Here is a 25,451-nt window from a genome sequence, read left to right as displayed (position 1 = left end):
AATATGAGCAATAACTTGATTCAAACAAGACTACGGGAGATATACTAACCTTCTTTGCCATTTACGGTTGCCGGAAAGCAAGAAAATCGACGAAAATTTGGTCGACCGTGGGAAAGTGGGAAATTTTGAATTTTCTTTGAATTTGCACAGTGAAATGACCGTGGGAAGTAAGGAAATTTGTTGTGTTTATATATGGGGGCAGTTTCGTCATTTCACAAAACCTGGGCATTTTTGCTTTAACCTGAATATTTTGGGCAATTTTACTTAGACCCCCAAAATTTTAGCTATTTTTTATAATTTCCCTAAAAAGAATGTAGTGGCTATTAATGTCTACACGTTTAGGAGTCTTGTGATCTTCATCTTCGTTAGACACACAACTCTATTAATTTTTTATATTTTATATTATATTATATAATACAGATTTTTTTAAATAAAATAATAAAAAAATTTAATTTCATATTATAATTTTAAAAAATTTTATAAATATTTAAAAAAATATAAAATTATATATATATATTTTTTATCACATGATCCTTTTTTTGAAAAGATATATTAATTAATATTAATTATATATATCATACCGCATAATATAATAAATATATTATATTAATTTCATATATTTTAAAATATATATTATATCATAAAATTTATATAATATATTATAAAATACTATTAACCATGTTTAAGATGACATCAAAATACAGATTTATATATGGAATTGCAAAAATTCCCCAACCAATAAATAAGTAGGGATACATTTGCATAAACTAACTTGAATTTGTTTGCAAACTCGTTTCAAATAAATCCAAACAAACTAAGCAATCTCAAACTCATGCCTAAAGATTTTATATTATCAATTTTAAGCTCATCAAGTTGCTAAGCCTAAAAAAGCTTAATTCAAATCAATTAAAATAATATTATTTTAATTAATATATATTAAAATAACATCATTTTAATTACTTTTACTTTTAATTTAGCTATAGCATCATATTAAGCTCAAACTAAACTTGATTATCGGTAAACTTAAGTCAAACTCAAACTCACCTCATTTCAAATCATACAAAACTCAAACTAATTTAACGGAAACTCATCAAGATTAAGACTAGACTTGAATTTGACAATTTAAAGCCAAGCCAAACTCAAAGTGGCCTAAACTCTAGTTTGATTCGAACCCACCTTTATAATTGGTACCTTAGTACTCCTATTCTATGTATTCCAAAGATGATCAATAAAGACACCGCATTAAGCAAATTTAAGTTTGAGAACAGGTTGAATAAATATTTTTTGAAACATCTTCCTCTACTAATGTCAGGAACAACTCAAACTAGTAAATAGAAGTTCCTATAACATTTCAGTATATAGAATTGGAAAACATAGACATAACAGGAGTATGGGCAGCAACAAAAATGTATCTAATGAGAATGATGAATAAAGGCAAAAGGTAGACATGATTAAAAACTCATCCAAACTAAAAAAACCAAATCTAACAGTGTCTTAAGCAAACATTCCCTGAAACAAAAACCAAACTCTGACCATATATATAATTGTTCAAAACAACAATAAGGAGAAGCTCAACGCTTTTTGGAGACACCGACAGTCTTTCCACGGCGACCAGTTGTCTTGGTGTGCTGTCCACGGACACGGAGACCCCAGTAGTGCCTCAGACCACGATGGTTCCTGCATAATGGTTGACAACATTATAAGCTGAGTCAGGCTCCGTTGGATAACACAAACTTGTATCTTTTCATAGGTTAGAAGTGCATTTGCTGGTAAACTATTCAGCATAATTCCCTATTCTAGGGATAGGGCCAAATACATTACAAATTATTATTTGTATCAAATAAAACAGGCCCCTTAAAAGAATTGCCTTATGGCACAGTCAAAAGTAGAGATTACCTAATCTTCTTCAGTCGTTCCAAATCATCTCTCAACTTCATGTCCAATGCATTTGATACCACCTGAGAATATTTTCCATCCTTGTAATCCTTTTGTCTATTCAAAAACCAGTCTGGTATTTTAAACTGACGGGGATTTGCAACAATGACCATGAGATTGTCCAGCTCAGCAGCAGTCAGTTCACCAGCTCTGAAAGCAATGACAGAATCATTTTTAGATGTATAACTCGAACTGAATATATTTTTCAGTTTCCAACTTCAAAAGGAAAAATAAATCCCGACAAAAGATTGAACCATCCCAGAAGGAAAACCAACTATAAACTATTCACTGTAATCAATTAAACAATAATGCAACAATGAATCCGAAACTATATGTGATATATAAAATTTTGAAGTGGAAACACATGTTCAGATTTATAATATTTATTATGAATTGACCTTCAACTTTTGAGTTAGAAAGAATGATCTAATTAATTTCTCATAATTAAACTTAAAAAAGATAACATGAGACTTTCATAAATTGCACACAAAGCAGCTTTCCAAAAAAATTAAAGATGGGCCACAAAATCAAAATCTCAAGATGGCAAATTAAAATAAGAAAACAAATAGATCCAATCAAATCAAGCCTAACAACACTATCATTGCCAGATTCAACACAAAAAAGAACAAAAGGTTAAATATATACACAGACAACAAAAAGAGAAAAGCATACCTCTTGTTCATGTCAATATCAGCCTTCTTGCAGACAATGTTAGCAAATCGCCTGCCGATACCCTTAATTGAGGTAAGAGCAAACATTATCTTCCGTTTCCCATCGACATTTGTGTTCAGCACACGCAAAATGTGCTGGAATTCTTCGTTCGCCACCAGAGACTACACTCACACAAAAAGAAAAAACTCGAAAATCAGCAACATATTCAAGCTAATCAAAGGTTGAATACTTAAATGGTAATTCAGTAAAAACAGCCCAAACCTGGATATCAAACAGGTAAGAAATGAAATCCGACAAACAAACAAGAGTTCACAGCAACAAAAAAATTATTCAAATCCAATGACCCTAAAATCAATAATTCACTCAAGCTAATAACCCTAACAACAAACTTCGACGATTTTCAGTTAAAACACACGAAACCCACATGTCAAAACAAGTAAAGAAAGAAAATCCAGTTACGAAAACAACTTTGAAAAAAAAAAATCACAGCTTGAATAACAAAACGTAATCTATGTTACCCACTTCAGATCAAAACAACGCTACCCTAGATAGTTAAGTGTTAAAGGAGATTGATATGATAAGTTTACCATTTTGGACGCAAAGAATGATGCGTAAGAGAGAACAGAAACTCTTCGGCGTCGAGGAAGCAGAAGCAAATAGCCAGCTGAGAGGTTGATTTAGGGTTTTTAAAGTGCTATATGGTTGATCATTTACTTCGGTGTCGCTAGGGTTTTGTTTGCTTTAAGACGATTTTACCCTCCTGAACGCCCATAATACCGAATTTATCCTAAAAAATGTTACTTTTTTAATTTAGTAAAACGATTTATTTTTTTTCTACTTGAGGATAAAAGAGAACATTTTTTATATAAAAAAAATATAAGTTTAAGTTTTTGTTTATAATATAATAAAATCAAATTGTTGTGAAATCAATTACTGAATTCAAAATTAATTTTGTTCGATATGATTAATTCAATCTTAAAAATAATAATTTGATTCAAATAAAATTTTTCATTTGAATAAAATTTCTTATAAAAAAAGGATAATTATTTTTTTATCCTCAGTGACATGGTAAAACGATTATTATAACATGTAAAAATTTTTATATTTATTTAATCTTAGATTGGGAGAAAGATCACGTCACATCCGTACAAAGTTAAGACAATAAATTTTTATTTTTAACCGTATAAATTTTTTAATTTTCATTATTAAAAAGTATTTAAGTTATTTATATTATTTAATTTAGACTATTAATTATAAATAAAAAACAAATTAATATGTGATAAATAAAAATAAAAAAAATGATAAATGAAATAAAAATAAAAACATTGAGTCCAAGCTTTATGTATTTTTAAGACAAACAGACAAGTGGAAAAGATTAATAACTGTTAGGAGATATGTTAGAAAGTTTGTTATACGGATCCTAGGGTGAGTTGGGATGATATTATGTTATTAATAAACTTCGTTTATAATAATAATAATTTGATAACGATTAAGATGACACTTTATAAGATACTATATGATAAGAAATATTATTCTCCTTTACGATGAGATGATATGGTAGTGGAAGATTCTTTGATCTAAACACTTGGACTAGGGATGGTATAAAAAATGATTAAAAGATATTCAATTAATCAGATAAAGAGTGAGACAAGTCCAAGACAAACAAAAGGGTTATTAGAGATGGAGTCTTTATTAAGTTAGCCCCTACAAGTATATTATAAGGTTTAAGAGGAAAGACAAGTTAGCTTCAAGGTTTATTGTCCAATTTTAGGTATTGAAGATGGTTGATAAGGTAGCATATAGAGTTAAATCGTCAACGAACATGAATTGCATTCACAACATGTTCCACATTTCATTGCTTCGCAAATATATTGAAGTTCTTTCACATGTACTAAGAACCAAAGAGAGAGTTATCAGAGAATCTAAATTATGAGGAAAGATCGATCCGAATTATAAATAGGAACATCAAAGAGCTAAGAAATAAGTAGATTTAGTTGGTTTAAGATTCTTTGAAGGAATTATAAGGTGGAGGAAGCAATTTCAGAGGTGGAGAGGAGATGAGAGTGTCATCTCATGCTATTCTGATGAATTTTGGGAAGAAAATTCTTATAAAATGAAATTATAACACTTATATGTGTGTAACAGGGTTAATAAGTCAAAAACAGGCTAAGGATTGTTTATATATAAAATTTTAAGTTGTCAGATACCCATGCATAAAAGGGCATACCCATTTATGTCATATGAATTAAATAGATAACATGTCAAGTAATATTATTTATAAAAGATCAACAACTATTCATGTCTCCAACAATTACAATTTGAATTCCATTTAAGTGACATGTTAGGCACAATTTGGTCACTTTTCATTTGCACGTCTCTTTTACAAATAGAGTTGATTGAGTTGTTCTAACGATTCGGAGCAGATTCCGCCGGCTGAAAATGTTTTTCCGGTCAAGAGACAAAGGGAATATCGGCATCAATCCCTTCTTGCTGGATACCAAGTGGGAGTTCAGAATATGAATATATGTTATGAGGATAATAACAAATTGGGTTGAATGTTTCTGGGACTGTTTTTGTGCTTCTGTAAGCTGAATAGGGACCTGATTATATGTTTGATCTGGTTGAGAATCCAAATTCTAATTTATGTAATGTAGTGATTTTTGGTTAAGGTAGAACAAGAAGAATTTTTGTGCTGGGTTTTTGAGTCTTCCTGTGAAGAAACCAAATTTATTTAATAAAAAAGTTTATCCTACTATATTTATAAATTAGGACAAAATAAGATTCAATATATACATATAAATAATACACAAATGTCAGAAAAAGAAGAGAGAAGAGGACAAAAACGTTGTCTAAGTTTTTTAATACAGATCTATGAAAGATTTTTGTTTCCTCTTAATTTCATTGTTGAATCACTTTGATTTTTGAATTGCTGGTAAAAGACGCATTGTTATTTATTTTGAATAGTGGAGATTTTATTTTGTTTTTTAAGTTATTATCTATGTTTAGATGTGACTAGTTGTTTGATACAGTTCTTTTTATATGACTTTTAAAAAAATATTTTTTTCTCTTTCGTATATTATTAGATTGCTCTAAACTTTTGACAGTATTTTAAATAAATCTAGTGTTATATTTTAGACAGTGGATATTTATTTTTGGTGTCTGTAATATGAGATACAGACTTACAAGTTTACTGTGATATTTTTTATTTTTCTGTAATAGTGTTATTGTTTTATTTTGTTGCTTTGTAGAATAATTACTATTCATACACTAAAATCAGTGTATTATTTATTATTTTGAATATGATATATTAATTTATTTGAGTAATGCTCCGTAGTTGTACTCTTTACATTGAAAAAATTTTCACATTAAATTATAATATTATTTTTTATTATATTTATTTTTTATTGTTTAATATAATAAAATCGTATTTTAATTTATTATTTATTGTCACATAATTCAATAATTCATTACGTAGAAGAGAATTTGATTTTAATCATCCCAACACTTTGTACTGAGACCTGTACTGAGACCTGTTCACTTATTGTGCCCATTAGTGTACTCCTTCGCCCATAACCGCAGGAGAAACTATGCTTGGGTTGGTGATGTTTTGAGCAGGAAAATTCGGCGAAGAGAGTATAATCGACCATTCTAAAAACAGAAACGATTGTACAACCATTTTCAAGACACACTCAATCATTCTTTGATTAGGGTAGAACAGTTAATCTAATATTTACGATATGTACGATTATTTGTGAAACATAAGATGGATTACAAAGAATAACCGTGCAAAAAAGTGTAAATGTTTGTGTGTGTGCATGATGAGACGAATCTACCTATATGTACAATCTCTAATCTAATATGCCTGCTCATCCAAGCTATGTAAAAAATTGAGAATAAGAAAAGAAAATCGAAATTAAGAAAGTAAGATGATTGAGACATAAACCATCAAATGTAAGAGACAATGTGAAACCGCGGACTATATCATACACAAATCAAACTTGAGGAGAGTCAAATTACTCTTTAACACAAACATAAAACATCATCATCATGGCTCTGTGTCTATTGTTTTACTATACACAATCATCCTAGCAAGATTTTCAGGGCTGTATGACAACGCTTTGTGCCTAGAAGAATAGTTGAGCGTGTTGTTCAAGCCATAGTTTTCTAAGCCAAATTGACAATGAGGTTGATTTCTATCCGTAAGTCTCACTTGGAAAAATAAATTATAGTGACAAACCTGAAGTAGTTGCTGAATTTAATTGGTGTCATATGGAAATAGTACAACCCAATTCCTTGGCAGCAATGTCAAGAAATTTAGTAGGCATTCCTCTTGCGATTCGGCTGTGAGCTTCCCAAGTTAAGCATTTTTCGATGTCAGCTTGCCAGTCAATAGCACCTATGTTAAAGTAATGATAGGAGGGACCATTGATGCCGTTTCTGCCCAGTGGTTTAGGATTAGGCTTAACTGAACTTGTATGCAGAATATCACGAAGAACTGAAATGCTCAATGCACGGACATGTGCGCTTGGATGAGAGAGGCATCGAATGGTAGCTGATACACGACACTGCAAACATTGACCCAGCAAAAGCACGAGTAAAGTTTCTTCATTAGAACATACGAGTAATTACTTCTTTTCTGTTTGTCAATGTTTGATCATGAGATCTCATTCTTTTTTATTCTGACTCAAATGTCACTAGACTGCATTGAAAGCCTACAAAGCATATTTTGCATTTGTGAAAGGACTCTTTACCTTTAACAAGTTTGAAAGGCCATCAGCAACAGCTAACCCAGACTCTCCCCACTGCAGGACTGTCTGAATTGCTCTAGCAGTTGCTTCAAGTAACTGCACAGTCAACACAGATCGTAAATAAATCAGTGAAGCTTTTGAAGTAAATTGGAAAGCAGGTTGTGCAGTGGCACAACTTCATAAAAGGTCATAAACCTCCTGTCAATCAAATTTCTGTCATATAGTTATTTGTAAAGAACATCAGGTGATTGAAGTTCAATCATCTTAAAGAAAATGCCTACTAGGCAAGCTAACTAAATGTCTTGATATTTAATGGGATATATCATGTAACAGCAGAAAGACTTATAAAAACAATTATAAGAAATGTTACCTCCAATTGTGGCAGAGTGCAAGCTTCGCCATCAACGAGCATTCCATCAGTAGCACGTAGAAGCAGATCAGAGGCACTAGCCAATATTACCAGTGACTCAGGACTGTCATGATTTCTCATGAGCTCCACAATCAGTTTTACAATACGCTGGTTGATTCTCCACATCTTCTGACCTTGATCATCATCTTTGGCAATCCAAGGCTGCAATTCCCTCTCCGCCTGACAAGTAAAGGATGTGTACGTGACTAAAAGCAATATCAAATACGAAGAGGGCTAATAATTTAAACCATAGTAGGTGATACCTCCTCCAGTAGAGGGCAATAAAAAATCATATATGCTTTTATATTAAACTATTCAGAAACAGCAGAATAAAACTTATGTTGGCCCATTAAGGACATGAAATCACCATTAGGTAAATCAGGTGCCGGTAAAAACCAGTGCCTACTAAGAAAGTGAACTATTTACTTCATATGGAAAATATTAACGGGTTGAACAAAATTTAGACCTGAAGAACAACAGCTGTGGCTGCTTTTGTTGGCGACGATGATACAACATTGCATAGTGCATCAACTACCTAAATACATCCAAGTAAATGGTCAGAAAAGAAATTAAAAAAATATATGAAACCAAGCAAAATTGAATCAATTACATTGACTGTTCTACAGCTGCATACGGTCCCATGTATATCACTTACATAAATTGAGGTGCTTCTTATACAACGCTTTTAATGCATATATATATAACACAAAGAAGATACAAAAAATAGTACATTGTTTGAACAGTTCTGTCAGATGGTATTAGAATCAAATCTCATGTTATAGTGAATGGCAGCTGTATGTGTCTTGTGGAGGTGATTTTTTTGGCGAGGGGTGAATGGGATTGAAGCCACTGAAAAGGTGTGAATTGACATAAGACAGAACAGTTTAGAAGCTTTACAATCAAATGGTATATCCAAATACAGTGCAAGTGTTGGGGATCAAATGCTTGAGACCTTTATAGGTTAAACTGTAATTAGTGAAGTTTGGCATGCCTATTCCTTTCTGTCATTCTGTCAAATTAGACCACACCCACTATGCTGGGTTGGGCACAAGCCCAGAGCCTAATATGTACCTTTCTCATTACTTCAGCGGAATATGTTATTTTATCTCTTTTTGTTGGGTTGGCAATAGTTGTCATCTATTCATGATATTTTTTTTTCTACATTGCAAAAAAATAAAAAAGAAACCTAATCTTTATTATGATAACAATTAAAGTCTCTCACCTAAGCAGCTTGCAAAGTAAAGAAGTCCAAGGTTCTAACAAATATACAAGGTCTTGTAATGCACATCTACATTGCAAGCAACCTTAATTGGACTATCCTAAATGGGCACAGATAAACTTTTAAAGCATATAAGATATGTCAATAAAAATTCCCAACATTAAAAGAATTGGAGAGAAACAATAGAGAAAAGCCTAAAACATGTCAAGTGTGCAACTTCTATCAACACAATATATAGGCTTTTGTAACGTGACAAGTTCTTTTAGGCTCCTATTATTTTCTGAATAATTGTTTCCCACCGTATTTCAACTAGTAGTTACAAATCTACTTTAATTCTTATCAAGTGCCAATAAGATCAAGAAAATGAAAGAAAATTAATTCAAATTCAGGAAACACATTAGATTACCTGTCTCCATCCTTGTTGGGCAGAAGTGCTTTCAGCACTAGGCTGGGTTTCCGGGGAAGCAATCAACTTGTTCCATAGAAGCGAAACAACAGAAAAACATAACTCTTGTTTCTCTGCAAGCACTGATCTTAGAAGAACTTGCGCGCTGCAACTAAATCCAATATGCCTGTCCTTAGTAAGGAAATTGGCTAAATCTGAGGCGTCCAATGGGAAACTGGCAATGCCTTTACCCAAAGTATTTCCTATGCCTTCACCTGAATATGATGCCCCTTCATTTCCACGATGAATTTTTGAATGGGCTGAATCTTCATATTGAGAGAAAGATTGTTGCACTGAATCAAAACAGCCACTGCTTGTACGTTTGTTCTGTTTTCTGCTACCAGAACATACAATAGACTCCTTCCATATAGGCGTATGCATTAAGTGTGCTTCTAATGGCTCAGCCTTGTTAACAATTGAAGCAACAGCTTTGCTGTGAATATCTATGAGATTATATAGAGATGTTGCCCTAGAATAAATTTCATTATCCCACTTGCATCTAACCAACACAGAGAGAGCATGCATGCAAGCTTTTGATCTTCTAAATAGTTCTGAAACATGTGCAGCAACCATAGCTGCAGCAACTATCTCGTTAGAACTGTAACCCCATGAGGTGCCTATAGATGATGGCTTCAGTGAAAAAAGTGCCTCTAAAATTGCCAAGATTCTGTGAGTATGATGAATGGCTGAATCAATACTAGTTCTGCACTCATTGGTGGATCCATTTACTTTGGCAGGCTTGGCTATAGCTTGGCCGTCTTCTGAATTTGAATGATTAATACCCCTTGAAATCAGAGGGAACAATTGAAGCTCACAGGCAAGAGCACAAACAGCAGCCAAAACATAAGAATCAAATGCTGCTACAGGCCCTTGTTTTTTCAGCTTCCTAGATTTTGAATGTCTTGGTTTTTCATATGTCACATGTAATTCCTCCGTGCTCTCATCAGGAAAGTAACTTTCTTCACCTCTTGGTCTCTTGCTCCCACTGTTCTGAGCTTCATGACTAACACATACAGTTAAGACAACAAAAAGCAGGCGTGAAGCAAGCTCAACAGAAGCACATGATTCTAGAAAGAGTGAATGGACCATTGTTCGAAGCTCAGCCACGGCAAGGTTTTTGGAGGCAGAACCTATGCTGGTTAGATATCTAGTTCTTCTATTGTGCTCTCTGGAGGACTCGGATGGAAATGTTCTCTGAAGGATTGCTTCGACAGTGGCAACAAATATCTTCATAAGACATGCTTCCGACGGACTTCCACGAGGAAGATATTCCATGACCTTCAGAAGAGGTATGTAAAGGTTCCACGATAATATGGGAGGTTGCAATGGAGTTGCAACGATGATTTCAGGTAGATCGACGGCTGAAGAACTCAACGGAATCAGTCCATAAGCAGCTTCCCATATGGTACAAATTCTCCATTCAACCTCGGGGCCATGGGCACAAAGCACAGATGCAATCCCTTGGGCAGTGGCCTCAATGGTTGCTTCAGCCGCAGGCACTTCTATCTGGTAGGACAATGTTGGGATGATGACCAGACACAGCAGAAACAAAAATATTAACAGAAAAAAAGAAACTTAGAAACTCAAATGCAGCAGAGAATGAACTGTTTTCCAGCAACCAAAATCATAAACCTCAAGAATGAAAGTGTAAAAAGCTGACAATTAACATTTATAACCAATACCTGCTTCCTATAGCTTGAAATATAACCACCAGAATCTTCATGCAGAACTTCAAGTCCCTCGACTTGCCTCAATGGAGGAAACAGTAATGCAGGTTGTGAGAGTATACGAAAAAGTAAAGCTGCAGCAGCATCGGCAGCTACACCTGCTCTCATGGACATTGCAACACCTATTGCACGCAAAAAATGCAAATGCATCCAGTTGCGAGGGAGCTGCATTAATGAAAACAAATTATTAAAACAACATTAATAGATTCCTTCTATTAGTTCCTTCTTGTGTACAGCTAATGTCAGTTTGTTCACTGGCTTAACAAAACAGGTGAGATCACAGGCACATCATTCATAATGCTTCAAATTTGACATTAGTACCTAGGCTATTAAGAAACCAGTGACAGCTAAACCTTACATTCAATAATAGTCAAAGCACAGAAGTGTTTTCAGAAGTCTTATGATTGAAGTCAATGACTCAGATATTCTTTATAAGTATTAGAGTTGAACACAATAGCCTTTTGAGCAGTGCTATATGCACAACTTTGTGCACAAACAATGACATGTCACTATGTGATTGAATAGTTTTAAATTAAAGATAAAACAATACCTAATCACATGGTGACATATCATTGTTTGTGCACATAGTTTTATTGCAGCCTTTTTATTACTTAGGTGATCAGTCTAGTTAAATTGAAAAAAAATACTTCTGACTTAGATAACCTAATACTCAATTTACAAACTAAGGGATTGCCAAAATTTTGAATGAAATGGGTAAAATAAAACTGAGATGGATGCAAGCAGAGGATCACAACACCTTGAAAACATGTAAGCAAAAGTATTCCACTTACCCTTATGCCAGATGCATAATCTTCCGCTGCCCGGAGAAGTTCCACAAGCTGTACAGCAGCATCAAGTGCATCTGGAGCCCATGAAGGCGGTGCTTCCAGAAGTCCAAGAAGAAGTCTCTGAGTAGCACTTGGAGTTGCAATGGCATAATAACTGATGTAGAAAAAAACAAACAGAATGAAAATTACTAGAATAAGAACAGCATCTAAATTTAGTGACAACTGTCATGTTCAACACTTGGAAACATTACATCCCGGTCCATCCAAGTTCATGGCCTCTTTAGACAATTTCAAAAGGATAAAACTTCAGACAATCGGTATATACTTTACAGTGCCTATATGTGGTGCAAATATATTTCCATAATTTTTTTTACTTTCAGCTAATTTTAAGCTCCAACAGGAAACTTTGGTAAAGATATATTCTAGAAGTAAATTACCCAGCATATACATGAATAATAATGTCCCATATCCAGATTTTTAGGGATATATCATGTTCAACACATAGGTCAGCCAAAATTAAAACAAACAACTCATGTTCATGCTGAAGGAAAACCAGACAAATGCACTAGAAGGTTAATAACTTTACCGATGAAATAAACGCGCATATGGCTCAAGAGCTGGAAGCCCAGCAACAAGATGTTCATCCAAAGCTGTCGTTGCAGGTGGAAGTAGAAGTGCAGGGACAGCAACTGCTGTTAAAGTAGCAGTCTCATAGCGCGCAACTTCATCATCACACACACTTAATATAACACCAGCACCATTTGCAACAGCCCACCTTGGAGTTGATGGCATGAGCTGAGGATGTTTACCAGATCCACGAGAAGAAGCTAGCTCGGAAAAAGTGGCCAATTAGTTAATGAAATAGAACAAAATTACAGGTGAAATCTTTCTTATCCAAATATAAAACGAAAACTCAAATAATCAAGACATTCATGTTCTTTGTCAGTAAAACTTGACTGCAACTATTATCATTCTAGAAAAATGTAAACTTAATTGGCCATTAGTAAAAGCACTAAAGATGCTTCAAAGTTCACTTCTTGAAACATATTTTCTACTAGTTCTTTTAGGCCAATAAACAATATATATGCTTGGAAACCATCCAATTATTGTAGCAAAAGATTTTTTTAAGGACATATTTCTTTTTATTGATACCCAAAAATCCTTTGAGCTCTTTACAAGTTTACAGATTCAAAAGTACCAAATATTTCTATTATAAGCAAAAAACTTGTGAGTTATTATGTTGGTGACTTCAACAAGTGTTGAACCCACAAACTCTTGTGGTTAAAATAAAAAATCATACCTGTCAAGATTCCTGAAATTAATCCTAGAATTTCTACTCTAAATTTAGAAAGAACTAGGAATTAAGAAAAAATTCACATGTCTTGATCTGACTTGCATTTCCAGTTATTATATTTCTTCTATTTATTTTTTCCTTTTATTGAAATTCTCCTATTTAGATGAGGCAATCTCCTCTACAAGTTGAAAAACTCTATTCTCAATGAATAAGAAGGAATTTACCTAAAACTTTTACATAGTATCAAAGTCTCCCCTTTTTATTTGTCAGGCTTACTCACCCATACAGTCCTTGCCTTCATTGCACCTTCTTCAAGACCCTTCGATCTTTAAACTGTTTGCATAAGGATGTTGACAACCTCCACAAAAGTTTGTTTCATCCAGTCTATTACCAATTCTATCAACGGATGCTAGAATTTTAATTTGTCCTATCATCTTGATGAAACAAACTACCTACAATGGAGTCAAATCGTCCAATGCCTTCTCAAGAGTAAAGGAAAGATGGACCACCTAACCAGAATTAGCCCAAGCACCAAAGGCCCAACATTCAAGAAGTGGGATGAAAAGGATTTCATGATTATGTCATGGCTACGGAATTCCATGAAACCAAAAGTTAGTCAAAATTTGATGTTTCTCTTCATCGCAAAAGACTTAAGGGAGACACTAGAACAAACCTATTCCAAGAAGAAGGATATCACTCTAATCAGTAAGTTAAAAAGTTCAAGTAGCATGAACATGTGAGAATACCCGGAACTTGACCACCAATAGGCACAAACGAAGTACATATTAAGTCACTATCCAACTCTTCCTTTATAAAATATCTATCAACTTTAAAATGTTGTGTCCTATCATGTTATACAGGATTATAAGCAATTTTAACATCTTATTTATTGTCACAATAAATCCTCATAAGACCCTTCCATTTAATTTGCAACTCATCCAAGATTATTTTAAGCCATAATAGCCCACAAATTCCCAATGCCATTGATCTGAACTCGGCCTCTACGCTTGATTGAGCCACAACATTTTGCTTTTTACTCCATTTTAAAAGATTACCTCCTAAAAATGTACAATACCTTGAAATTGATCTCCTATCAATAACGGATCTTGCATAGTTTGCATTAGTATAGGCTTCAAGTGACAAGTCTTCTATTTTCTTGAAAAAAATTCCTTTGCTCAGTGATCATTTTAGATACTGTAAAATTCAGTGAACTACCTTGAGATGTCCTTCCTTAGGATTATGCATGAATTGGCTTACACCGTTGTTAGAACCCACATTTATGTAAAGAAAAATAGAAGGAAACAATTATCTCTCTTGACACATGGCAACTTTAGAGTGGAGCAAGTGGAAGTTTCAACATCCCCTGGCCTTCCACAAACAAAAGATATTGACGGCAGTTATGAGGAAGAGTAAGCAACATGAAAACAGAAAAAAAATAAAAGGAGAAACTGATGGCAATTATGAGGAAGAGAAAGCAGCAGGTAAACAGAAAACAAATAAAAGATTGTGGAAGTGCACCAGGCTAGGAAGGAAAAAATAATATGCAGAACCTGAAGGGGAGTTGCAGGTCTCATAAAAATCTGCAAAATTTGTCTTTAATTTGCATTATACAATACATTTTCTGTTTAATACATTGCTCTGTGGATTCCGTTGCTGGCAAAAGTGTTGAGTTGTTGCTAGCTTACAGTTTTGGTTGCTTAAGTTTTTGAAGAAATTCAGGTGACTAGAGAGTGATTGAACCGCTGTAGAATAAGGCAGGTTCCTGTGCAAAGAAAAACCCAGGTGTGCAACAAACTCACAACATAAGCTACATCTCATCTAGCATCAAACAAATAAATGAGTCTTCCGTCAAGTTCTTGGTAGGAGCTTTTATTTACTGCAATCTCATCTAGAGCATCTCTAAGATTAGGCTTTATGGGTGTGTCAACTGCCTTGTTTTCAAACTTTTCAGGTTCAATCAACATATCAAATTTTAAATTTCTTTTCCCTTTTACAATACTCATTCCCCCTCATATATAATTCCTTAAATATTATCCTAATAATATTTTTATCAAATATTATCCTATAAATATGATCCTAATCTTAGATATATTATCCTAATCTTAAATATCTAATCCTAATCATATATTTTACCCTAATCTATTATTATTAATTCCTAACATTTCCTGCCCCTTAAAAACCACCTTGTCCTCAATAGCTGTGTCATTTGACCAACAAGAGCTCCTAGTTGTATGTTGGCTTTCTTGGGCTGCTTGTTATATGCAATTGATTCAGATTTATTTCTCTAGAGGCACTCTCAATTAAAGCCCTAATACTTGGACTTATGTGTTTATTGGATCATTTGATGTATGGCTCATTAATTTTCATACCTCTTAATCTTCTAAAGTTCAATTTTTTTGCTGGTGTAAGACATAACACTAATAGTAAGGGCTTAGTTGTAATTGGAGATGGCCAGCTTGACTTGAGTATGGCACAGTTGCAGATGGCTATCCACCAATTGTTGCAATTCACCACCGTTTACCTTGAGGACAAGGTGGGACTCCTTGAAGAGGTATTGTTAGGTCACTCATAACAACAATGTACAAAAAGAAATTCAAAAAGCAAAACAAGAAGGTTCTAGCATTGGGCAAGGTGTACAAATCCAACACTATACCCCCAAATTTTGAGGTTGAAGGAGAGCACTCAATGGGCGACAAGCTTAGCCAAAACCAACGTCTAAGAAGCAATGAGAACTCATTAGGGTGTTGTTAGATGTCTTTGGCAACATGGGAAGCCAAGAAGCAACATGTTGGTTAACTTCAGGGCAGCGTGTGAGAAGGCACACGTGCAGGGGCGCAAAGGGGAGTGTGCAGGGGCTTGACATTGTGTGCATAGGAGCAGCACATAGCTCGAGAGCGAGCACATGAGCGAGAACTAGCGAGTATGCTTGTTCATACTTGAAACAAAGTCCGAGTAAGGCTAAGAGTTGATGGTGATCAACAAGTGCAGAAATGTTGCACCAAACATAGTCAGGACAGGTGAGACTGCAGAGTCAGGGCTATGCGGAAAGGTGTGTGGCACTTGGGCATAGCTACATATCTATAGAGATGCTTGAGAGCGGAGCATAAAAGGTGCTAGAGGGAGGTCTTATGCACCTTAAAACGAGCTGGTTGACTGAAGAAAAAGGTTGGCACGGAAATTACATGCAAGGTGCGAGAGTGGCGCATTGGACTGGGTGACATGGAGTACATTGCCTAGTTTCATGGGTTTACATGGGAATTAAGGTGAGCTAGCAACTAAAGTCAGCTGCTAAGTGTACAAAGAGGATAAGATATATCTTGACAGTTGGTTGGAATCAAAATATATGGATAATGGAGCAAGTTATGGAGTGATTGAGATAATCCCCAAAATCATGCAAGAGCAAATCAAGGAGGAATTGGTGGTAATTCCTACAATCAAGCTAGAGAGATTGGGAGAGCAATTATGAGAGTAATTGTCGGGACTTTGTATCTTGTAAATTGTATAAATAGAGGTATAGAGATAGAGATATAGAGGGATACACACTTAAGATAAACACACATAGAATAGAGAAGTGTCTAGAGATACACACATTGTGAGAAAAAATATAGCTTGTAAAATGGAAGTGAGTGAGTGGGTGAGAGACCAATTGTTGTAATCCTTTTGTATGATTTATACTTACCCATAAAAGGTTGGGTTTAACCCGTATTTTCATTGTGTTTTTATTATACTTAATGCTTTGCAACCACACATAAGCACAGAAATCACTATAGCATACTATAGTGTTTTCATCGCACCTAGTTGCAAACCTGTGAGCAGAGTTTGCGGAATGCTGAGCAAAGTGCAGCACACTTGATTGCATCACAGGCATTGTTTTTAACCCATTTGCAAGCGAGGAAAACGCCTTTGTGACAGCTAGCACATCAGCCCAAAAAGGCAAGGTGGACAAATACTGCAGCTAGCAAATCAACCTAACAAGATAATGTAGGCAGCATAAAAAGGGAGGTCATAGGAGAAGAAGGGTGATTTGATTTGCCTGAATTAAAAGGAAAGGTGTGAGTTTGCAAGGGAACTAGTTCCCCTGTTGCCAACTTATCTTCTTCATTTTTCCAATCATCAATTTGTTATTTCTACTTTTCAATTGTGTGAAGGATTGAAGATTATAATACATAACAACAGCTGATTAGACCATATGCTAATTGTGCTCATGTTTGGAGTATTATTAAAAACATATTGTTAGAACCTATTAATCATACTGTAAATGTTTGTAATAATAATCCAAATACAACTACAATTGGTATATAGTATAATGAACAATTGTTATTTATTATAATCAATCACTAACTTTATATTGTTCAATCATTCACATAATTGAAAAAGTAGAAATAACAAATTGATGACAAAAAAATGACAAAGACAAACTACCGACGAGGGTAATAGCTTCCCTACAAACTCACACCTTTCCTTTTAATTCAACCAAATCAAATCACCTTTCTCGTCCTATTGCCTCCCTTTTTAAGTTGACTATATTGCTTTGTTTGGTTGATTTGCTAGTAGTAGTATTGCCTTGTTGGGTTCATTTGCTAGTCATAGTAACATATTTGTCCACCTTGCCTTTTTGGGTTGACGTTCTAGCTGTAGTGTTGGATTTGTACACCACACCCAATGCTAGAACCTTTTTGCTTTGCCATTTGAATTTCTTCTAGTATATTGTTGTTATTGGCGGCCTAACAAAATCAAATCAATGCTCAAGAGTTGGAGTCTTTAACTCCTTTTCATTGTAGATAACAATGAATTTAGTTGGCAAGATCTCTCGAAGTTATATGAGGTCTTAATTCATAATTTACTCCAACTGAAGTCAGAGAAGGGTGAAAGAGGGATTAGTAAGTGGTATTAAGATGATGCCTGATTACTTCCACCGGATTGAAGTTTAGTCAAATTACCAGAAGAAAATTATGAATATCTATAACAATTTCTTAATGTTGACATTTGTGAGTTATACTCCAGCTGTTTCTCTAAGGATTTTGGTATGATCTCTAAATAATTCCATTGTTTATGAAGCACTCACAGAAGCAAGAGCCTATTGAGTAAATCTATTTGTATTTAGTGATAACCCAATTGCTTGTGCAGTAGTCAAAAAAGCATAAGTCTTTGAGCAATTTTATTACTTTCATTTTAGTAAAGACACAAGCTTCAAAGTAAATAGACTCTTAAAACTATAAAACTTGAACTAACATAAAGAAGAATGTGAGGGTATCAATGAAATTCAAAGACAAAAGGCAGAGTTTGGGGATTCAAAAAAACAATAACTATATTTTCCAGAATAAATAATTCTACTAACCAGCTGTAGGTGGTTTGAGCTCTCCAGCTGCATATCTACCCATAACACCACTACACCTGTTTACACATAATAAGGTTTGTGAGATTAGACAAAACAGCAAATCGCATCCAATGTTTTAAATCCAATGATAAATCAGAAAAAGAGAAATGGCATAAAGGGAAAATACTAATTTAACTAAAGAAAAACTTCTAATTGAGAGCAATTAATATTAGAAAAGGATTTCAATTAATAAATGAACAGTCAAAAAGTCAAGTAAAAATGCATGAACAAGAGTTTTGCTATTAAATTGGTAGTCAATCTACTTTCAGTAAATGCAAAGTAAAAGTTGAGAAATTATAAAGACTCTTTCATCCTACAAGCTTGGTAGTTAACTAGAAGATTGTAGTAGGCTAGTGCAATCCATTCAATATAATCATTGTATTCTAATAGTAAAATATCAGTTTTTTCTCCATGATTCTTGAATATTCTACTGCTTTTTGGCTTTTCTTTTGATTTCTCCTTAAGAAATGGCTCCAACAGTGTTTGAGTAAAATCAGCCCCAATCTGTTGTTCTACTGGCTATAATTATCTTTTTTCACATCACCAACCATAATGACAACATTATGCAAGAATGGAACAATTCACTCACCAACGGAAATAGTCACTTCTGATACCAAGCGGTGCAGCAAGCAATATATCAGTAATCCAGGGAGATAAAGGCCTCAAAGGTTTCCTCTCAAGTTGCATCAAAGGCACATGAGAGGATTCCCCATCTCTAGATTCACTAGTAGTAGCCTGGCTACCACTGTTGCTTCTCTCTGTTTCACTATTTTTTTGTTCCAAATTGTATATTGGGCGATTATAATGGGTCAAAATTCGCAAAATTTCACCACATGCCAGAGCCCATTGTTCAGAGTACTCATTCTGTAAAAAAAATGTAATTGTATGAATTACCACTATGAACTTTCTCTTCAACTGGTGCAGTATATTCCATTCTCTATTGAACAAACTTGACTGGAAGATATAGATATTGTTGTTTAAAATTAAAAGCAGTATGAAGCACAGTTTATGAGGAACAAACAATATTCAGCATGTTCTTTAAGAAGGAAATTCACATTTATTATTCAGTATCATACCTCGGTGCTAGGACAGACTACAGAAATGAAAGAAGCAAATGGAGGAGCACTACTATCATACACCAGTGTTCCATCAATGATACATGAAATAATTGGAAGAATAACAGCGTGCCCATGCTCCGGATGATGAAGAACAAACATTGCTGTACATTGAACAAATGCAAAAAGTAGAGTCATATAACAAGAAAAAAAAATCTTGACATCATATTGTTCTATACACTAATATGGGTAAAGAAGCAATACCCAAAACATCATCAAAAAGGCGCTTCTCCTTCGATGGATAACGGTTTCGAATCAACTGCACAAGCATGTAATGAGTAAGCAACATCTCTAAAGATCTCTTAACCAAGTCTTTCTGCAAATAATCACATTTTTTACACTGAACTGAATGAACGAGTAGAGTTTACTTTCTTTTCTGCTAGACATGATAAATTTTATACAGAGATAAGAGTATACCTCAGCTATATCCTCAGGAAATTGTTCTGATGTGAATTGGCCAAGGTACTCAACATACGCTGTAGTTTGAACCTTTAAAGAGCCAAGAGATGAACAAATACACAATCAATAGTTGTATTAACGGAATTGCAAAGACAGGACTCTATCAACTAAAAATTAAAAAAACATAGATAACCGAACAGAAGATTTAAAATAAATAAATCATAAGATAATACATTATATTCACAGTCAAATGTTTTAATGAAAAAGATTATAATTTAAACATGCAGAAGAACAGTAACGTTTCTGAGGTAGACACTCAGTTATAGCATAATTAAGACTGAGAACCTGTAGGTATATCAAGGGTGTAGGTGACAGCATTCAGAGAGGGATCCATGACCTCACTTATTGCAGGAGTTTTATTTCCAAACTAGAATACTCTTCTTACTTCAATCTCGTATATGATAGAAAATAACAGAGACACTGAGCTTTATTTTATTTTCCCTATATACTGATAACTGTTTCTACCCAGACATCATAATCTAAGAACAAATTTCCACCAGAATTAGTGCCCAATCAAGAGACGAAAGAAGAGGCACAAAGATCTCAGAAATTAGGGATATAAGCACAATTTCTTTTTCTTTGCAATATGGAGAGCAAATAATGTAGTAAAAGCAGCTACCATATCATCATCCTTGACCCAAATTAGTTACAAAATGGTGCTCTTAGTTATATCAAAATCAGGATAAATCTATCCACCTTCCCAAATTCTCCAAAGGGCTAACCCCAGTGATTCCAAATTGCATCAATAATATCCCAATATCTCTGAATAATTTGAAAATCATCACACACCTTTAAGCTATTTAAAATTTGTCAAAACTGGATGGAGGCCGTCAATGAAAAATTAGTCCCATAAAGTCAATTCAAATTTTAGTCACACCTATATCAATGCCTTTGTCCCTTAAATATATAAAGTGAACGCATTCAGAGAAAGAAAAATTCATTAGTAAGGAGGTAAGAATAGCAAGCGAGTAAACAACATCAACACCAATTAACACAATAGACACCGAGTGTTTCCATCCTCTCAATAACTTTTAGCCTAAGTCCTTCCCAATGCACCACAACAGTCATAACAAAAAGCAGTCCAAGCAGTAGCAGTTCTACCCTCAAATTTTTCTCTTTAGCATGCCAAAAAACTGTTTCTACCACTGAAAAAGCAATTACTCCTAGACATGGACAACACAATAATTACTGATTCCAAGGACCTGATCACTGTGGACTGCTTCAAGAATCAAAATACGAGAAAATTATGTGTTAACAATCGGATGGCAATTCTGCTCTATATGTGCACCGTTTTCTGTAGACACCAATGCCGCCAATAGGCAGAAATATAAAGCATAAAACATGCTTTCTTTTATTCATTTAAACTATTTAGGGAACTTCCCCTCTAAGAATGGTTGAGCCTACTTTTGGTTTCAGTTATGTTAGACTTCTTTGCAGAGATTAAATTCATAATCTAGATATTGACTGCTTGCATGCAAATACGAATCAAAATCTGTTAAGGAGCTTCCTGAAGCAGGTCAAGGACACCCTCAACTCCTTTCACCGACTTGGTGATTCAGGTCACATTGTAGAACAATAAAACATCCATTGGCAAATTTGATGCAACTTAATCATAGGAAATGAATCAAAACAGAAACTTTTGAAGGAGAAAACTTCCGGAATACATGACTTCATAGAACTCTCAATTACAATCTCCAAAATTTTATTTTATATATAGTTTTTTTTTATATGAGACCACCTCATTCTCTGGGCACTTCAATTCAGGGATGAGCAGGAGCAAAAATACATTTCAATAAACAAATAGTTTTGCTAACGGAAGACACTAAGACCAGTGTAAAAGGATTAGAAAGAGCAAGAACCAAACAATAATTCAATATATTTCAATGTGAAGCCTAGGCCTCAGAGGGCTGAATAACAAGATGGATGGTGCAAGATTTAAAGACATAATCAGATTATACCAAAAAAGCTAACAATATGACTGTGCATGAATTGATTGTCAGCTTATTTTCTTTTTCTTTTTTTCTTTTTTCTTTTGCAAAGACTATACCAGGTAGAAGATAGGGACATATTTGGTCTCCTTTTTTGAACCAAATCATTTGTATTGAGTTTCCTTGTAAACACCTTCACTTTGCTAGGTCCTTGGGCATTCTGTATCATTTTAGAGTGCTTAAAAGATGGAGCCATAGAAATATCAATGCTATTACAGAAAACTTGCAGAAAGTTTTATCGACAATCAAGTATCCAAACTCTCCTATCATTCTGCAATTAATTAAAACTACCAAATCCAATCATCTCAAGGAGGTCAGTACACAATTGAGTCTCTCTATTTTTAAACTTCCACAAAATCTAAGATCTGACCGCAAGTAGAAGGTGATGCACCCACCATACAAAAAGGTGCAGCAAAAAAAGTAAACAAGATTTATACAAAACCATTAAATTAAAGTTTTAAGAAAAAAATTGAAAGCAAACAACATCCCATATCAAACTGACAATCAAGTATCCAAACTCTCCTATCATTCTTCAATTAATTAAGACTACCAAATCAAATCATCTCAAGGAGGTCAGTACACAATTGAGTCTCTATATTTTTAAGCTTCCACAAAATCTAAGATCTGAACCCAAGTAGAAGGTGATGCGCCCACCATACACAAAGGTGCAGCCAAAAAAGTAAACAAGATTCATACAAAACCATTAAAATAAAGTTTGAAAGAAAAAAATTGAAAGCAATCAACATCCCATACAAAACTGACAATCAAGTATCCAAACTCTCCTATCGTTCTTCAATTAATCAAGACTACCAAATCCAATCATCTCAAGGAGGTCAGTACACAATTGAGTCTCTCTATTTTTAAACTTCCACAAAATCTAAGATCTGAACCCAAGTAGAAGGTGATACGCCCACCATACAAGGTGCAGCAAAAAAATTAAACAAGATTCATACAAAACCATTAAATCAAAGTTAAAAGCAAACAACATCCCATATAAAACTCTTGAATATAGGAATGCCTTAAAATATATATTATTTAAAATAAAATATAAAATAAACAAATAAGAATACATACCCAGAATGTTTTCTGGTTTATCCCCAACCATTTCAGACACAAAATTCTCTCAAAACGATACAAAATTTTAATGCATTCCATCAGTAAATCAAATCTATCTTCATACTTATTCAAACAAATTAGAGATAACAGACTAGCAGAACATACTTCCATTTTCCGGTAACACAATATTTTATATGCATTTTAAACATCACACAGTAGGACCCTTGTCATTGGCTTAAATTTGTGAGTTTATTGTTTATTCAACACAGCAAAATCATGTTATAATCGTAATCAAGATAGCAGTGCTATTATTACACACACCAATAAGCATGAAGCCCAGAAACTCTCACATAAACTTCACTCTTAAGTTTTGTGTAGACTGCAAAACTCATGTGCTTGGTCAAGGCTATCTATAATGTTGATTATGTTCATGCTAACACAATAAAATTCTGCAGCATTCATTTCCTTATAAATAGAAACATAACCCTACTTGCAAACCAGCAAGCATGCACTGAAATCCAGAAATTATCACATAAACTTCACTCTCCGGTTTTATATCTACAAAAACACCCATTTATTCCATTGAGGCTACCCCTAAAATTACTTTCTTCACACTAATTAAATATTGTTCTGCAGCAACCATTTCTTTAGACTACTGTATTAAACAAAATAAAATACACAAAGCAAGCAAATGCAACCAATATTCAATAAGCCAAAGAAAGATTCATCAAAGCAATAGGGAACACTTGTACCTTTCGTTGTTGAGCATCTTGAGGTGGAGGCCAAAACAATGAGGAGAATTGAAGACCATCAATCCACCTCTCAGATGAACTGGCCATCTAAAAACACAATAATTATCTTCCAAACCCAATATTAACTTTTTTTGTTTTTAACTCGCCAATCACACGCAACAACAAACGACGCAAACTCTACCAATCAAGAATCAAAATTTCGTAATTTAACATCCCAATCAAGCGTCCAAAACGACGTCAGTTTTGCTTCTTGTTGCTGAAAAAGAATCAATCCACTACAGATCCTCAACCTCTCTCTCGCTGCTTCTCAACACTCTCAGACTTCAAAAATCTCGATATTTAATAGCTAAAATTACGACACAAATCCAAAATTCTGCAAAAGAAAAATAAATTAAAAATGAAGAACAGAGACTCTAAACACTTAACGAAAAGTAAAATTAATTCACATAAGTGCTGAAGTTCAATCCAAGTCATGAAACCACACAACAGACAAAAACGTTTTCTTCATTCTTGTTTTCTGTTTTCCAAAAGCAAAAAGAGTCGCTACCTGTTCAGTCAAGCTACAGCAGATCAACGAACAAATCTTATTAATGAAAAAGGAAAAGAAAAAAAAAACTACACCAAAAAATGTACCTAAAATCAGTCTCAAACTCTCCTGAACTCGCAAAAAAATAAAGAAAATAGAACTTACAGAGCAAGGAGGAGCCGATGGCATCTCTATCTCTTTTGTTAAGAAACAAAAATCAAAGCTAAAATTTGAAGACTTCTTGTTTCTCTGTAAAGCATACAATTGTCACAGTAAAAATAAAATAAAAAACCAGAGAGATCTTTTTTTTTTTTAATTTTAATTTTTTTAAAGATTTTTGTTTATTTTTTGGTTCCTCGGAATTTATTAAGAGGCTGTAGCTTCGGCAGAGGAGAGAAGAGATCTTTAGTTGTGCTTAGCTTAATGCATACGTGGCAATGATATTTTTCCCTCTCGCCTAAGAGGGCCGCGCTGCCACGTCATGGCGTTGATTATCATGGCATGTATGGATGTCTGATGGATATGCATGGGATGATAAAGGAGACAAGGGAATGAAAAAAGGGAAATGACGTGGATGCCCTTCTTTATTTATTGAAAGATTGATGATCCAGGGGGGAATTATTGTGTCCAAGATGTAGTGTTAATTTAAAATGTTTGCTGTCAACTGTCAGAAGATATTTTTGCATGGGTTTTGTTGAGATTGTAGGTGAGGAGTACCTCTGCCTTATACCTGGACCAGTGTTTCAATTATTTACTATGGACGATATTTGTAGGATATTTATTTAGAATATGACATTAAACGTGACAAGTAATTAAAAGAGCTTTTTTTAATATAAATATTTTCATTATTGTTACTTATAAATTAAAAAAATAAATAAATAATAAATAAGATTGTTAACCGTTTTATAATTGCCTTTGTTTATATAAGACTCACTATATTT

The 25,451-nt window shown here is 34.0% G+C and overlaps 2 protein-coding genes across 7 annotated transcripts; both read right to left on the bottom strand.

The window, feature by feature from the left end:
• Positions 1-1,269: 1,269 nt before the first annotated feature.
• LOC123228835 (40S ribosomal protein S18-like) lies at positions 1,270-3,321 on the bottom strand. Its single transcript, XM_044654299.1, has 4 exons — positions 3,195-3,321; positions 2,608-2,768; positions 1,897-2,085; positions 1,270-1,677 (listed from the first exon to the last, which is right to left on the bottom strand). The coding sequence occupies exons 1-4, from the start codon at positions 3,195-3,197 to the stop codon at positions 1,572-1,574; spliced, it is 459 nt and encodes a 152-aa protein (XP_044510234.1). The 5' UTR covers positions 3,198-3,321; the 3' UTR covers positions 1,270-1,571.
• Positions 3,322-6,520: 3,199 nt separating this feature from the next.
• Positions 6,521-24,887, bottom strand: LOC123229990 (protein GIGANTEA-like). Of its 6 annotated transcripts, none has more exons than XM_044656071.1 (16): positions 24,676-24,887; positions 24,431-24,544; positions 23,985-24,357; positions 20,147-20,218; positions 19,934-20,045; positions 19,691-19,833; positions 19,204-19,478; positions 18,576-18,631; positions 12,530-12,770; positions 11,947-12,097; positions 11,111-11,320; positions 9,390-10,934; positions 8,231-8,299; positions 7,726-7,944; positions 7,359-7,451; positions 6,521-7,172 (listed from the first exon to the last, which is right to left on the bottom strand). In XM_044656071.1, exons 3-16 carry the CDS (start codon positions 24,069-24,071, stop codon positions 6,873-6,875), a joined length of 3,573 nt encoding a protein of 1,190 aa, XP_044512006.1. In that variant the 5' UTR covers positions 24,072-24,357; positions 24,431-24,544; positions 24,676-24,887; the 3' UTR covers positions 6,521-6,872. The 6 variants fall into 6 exon arrangements, with proteins under 6 accessions (XP_044512006.1, XP_044512004.1, XP_044512005.1 ...); XM_044656069.1 differs by having other exon boundaries at positions 24,532-24,544; XM_044656070.1 differs by having other exon boundaries at positions 24,431-24,531.
• Between the last annotated feature and the right edge of the window lie 564 nt (positions 24,888-25,451).

This window comes from Mangifera indica, chromosome 11 (genome assembly GCF_011075055.1).
Source record: "Mangifera indica cultivar Alphonso chromosome 11, CATAS_Mindica_2.1, whole genome shotgun sequence".
NCBI classification, from domain to species: Eukaryota; Viridiplantae; Streptophyta; class Magnoliopsida; order Sapindales; family Anacardiaceae; genus Mangifera; species Mangifera indica.
This window is presented reverse-complemented; position numbering and strand designations above follow the sequence as displayed.

Coding starts and splice junctions, on each gene's coding strand:
- LOC123229990 (XM_044656071.1), bottom strand. CDS start 24,071: ATGGCCAGTTCATCTGAGAGGTGGATTGATGGTCTTCAATTCTCCTCA. Junction 19,834..19,933: donor CCTTTTTGATGATGTTTTGG/GTATTGCTTCTT, acceptor TTCAATGTACAG/CAATGTTTGTTCTTCATCAT. Junction 7,173..7,358: donor GCCTTTCAAACTTGTTAAAG/GTAAAGAGTCCT, acceptor CAATGTTTGCAG/TGTCGTGTATCAGCTACCAT.
- LOC123228835 (XM_044654299.1), bottom strand. Junction 2,086..2,607: donor GATATTGACATGAACAAGAG/GTATGCTTTTCT, acceptor CATTGCTTTCAG/AGCTGGTGAACTGACTGCTG. Junction 1,678..1,896: donor GAACGACTGAAGAAGATTAG/GTAATCTCTACT, acceptor ACCATTATGCAG/GAACCATCGTGGTCTGAGGC.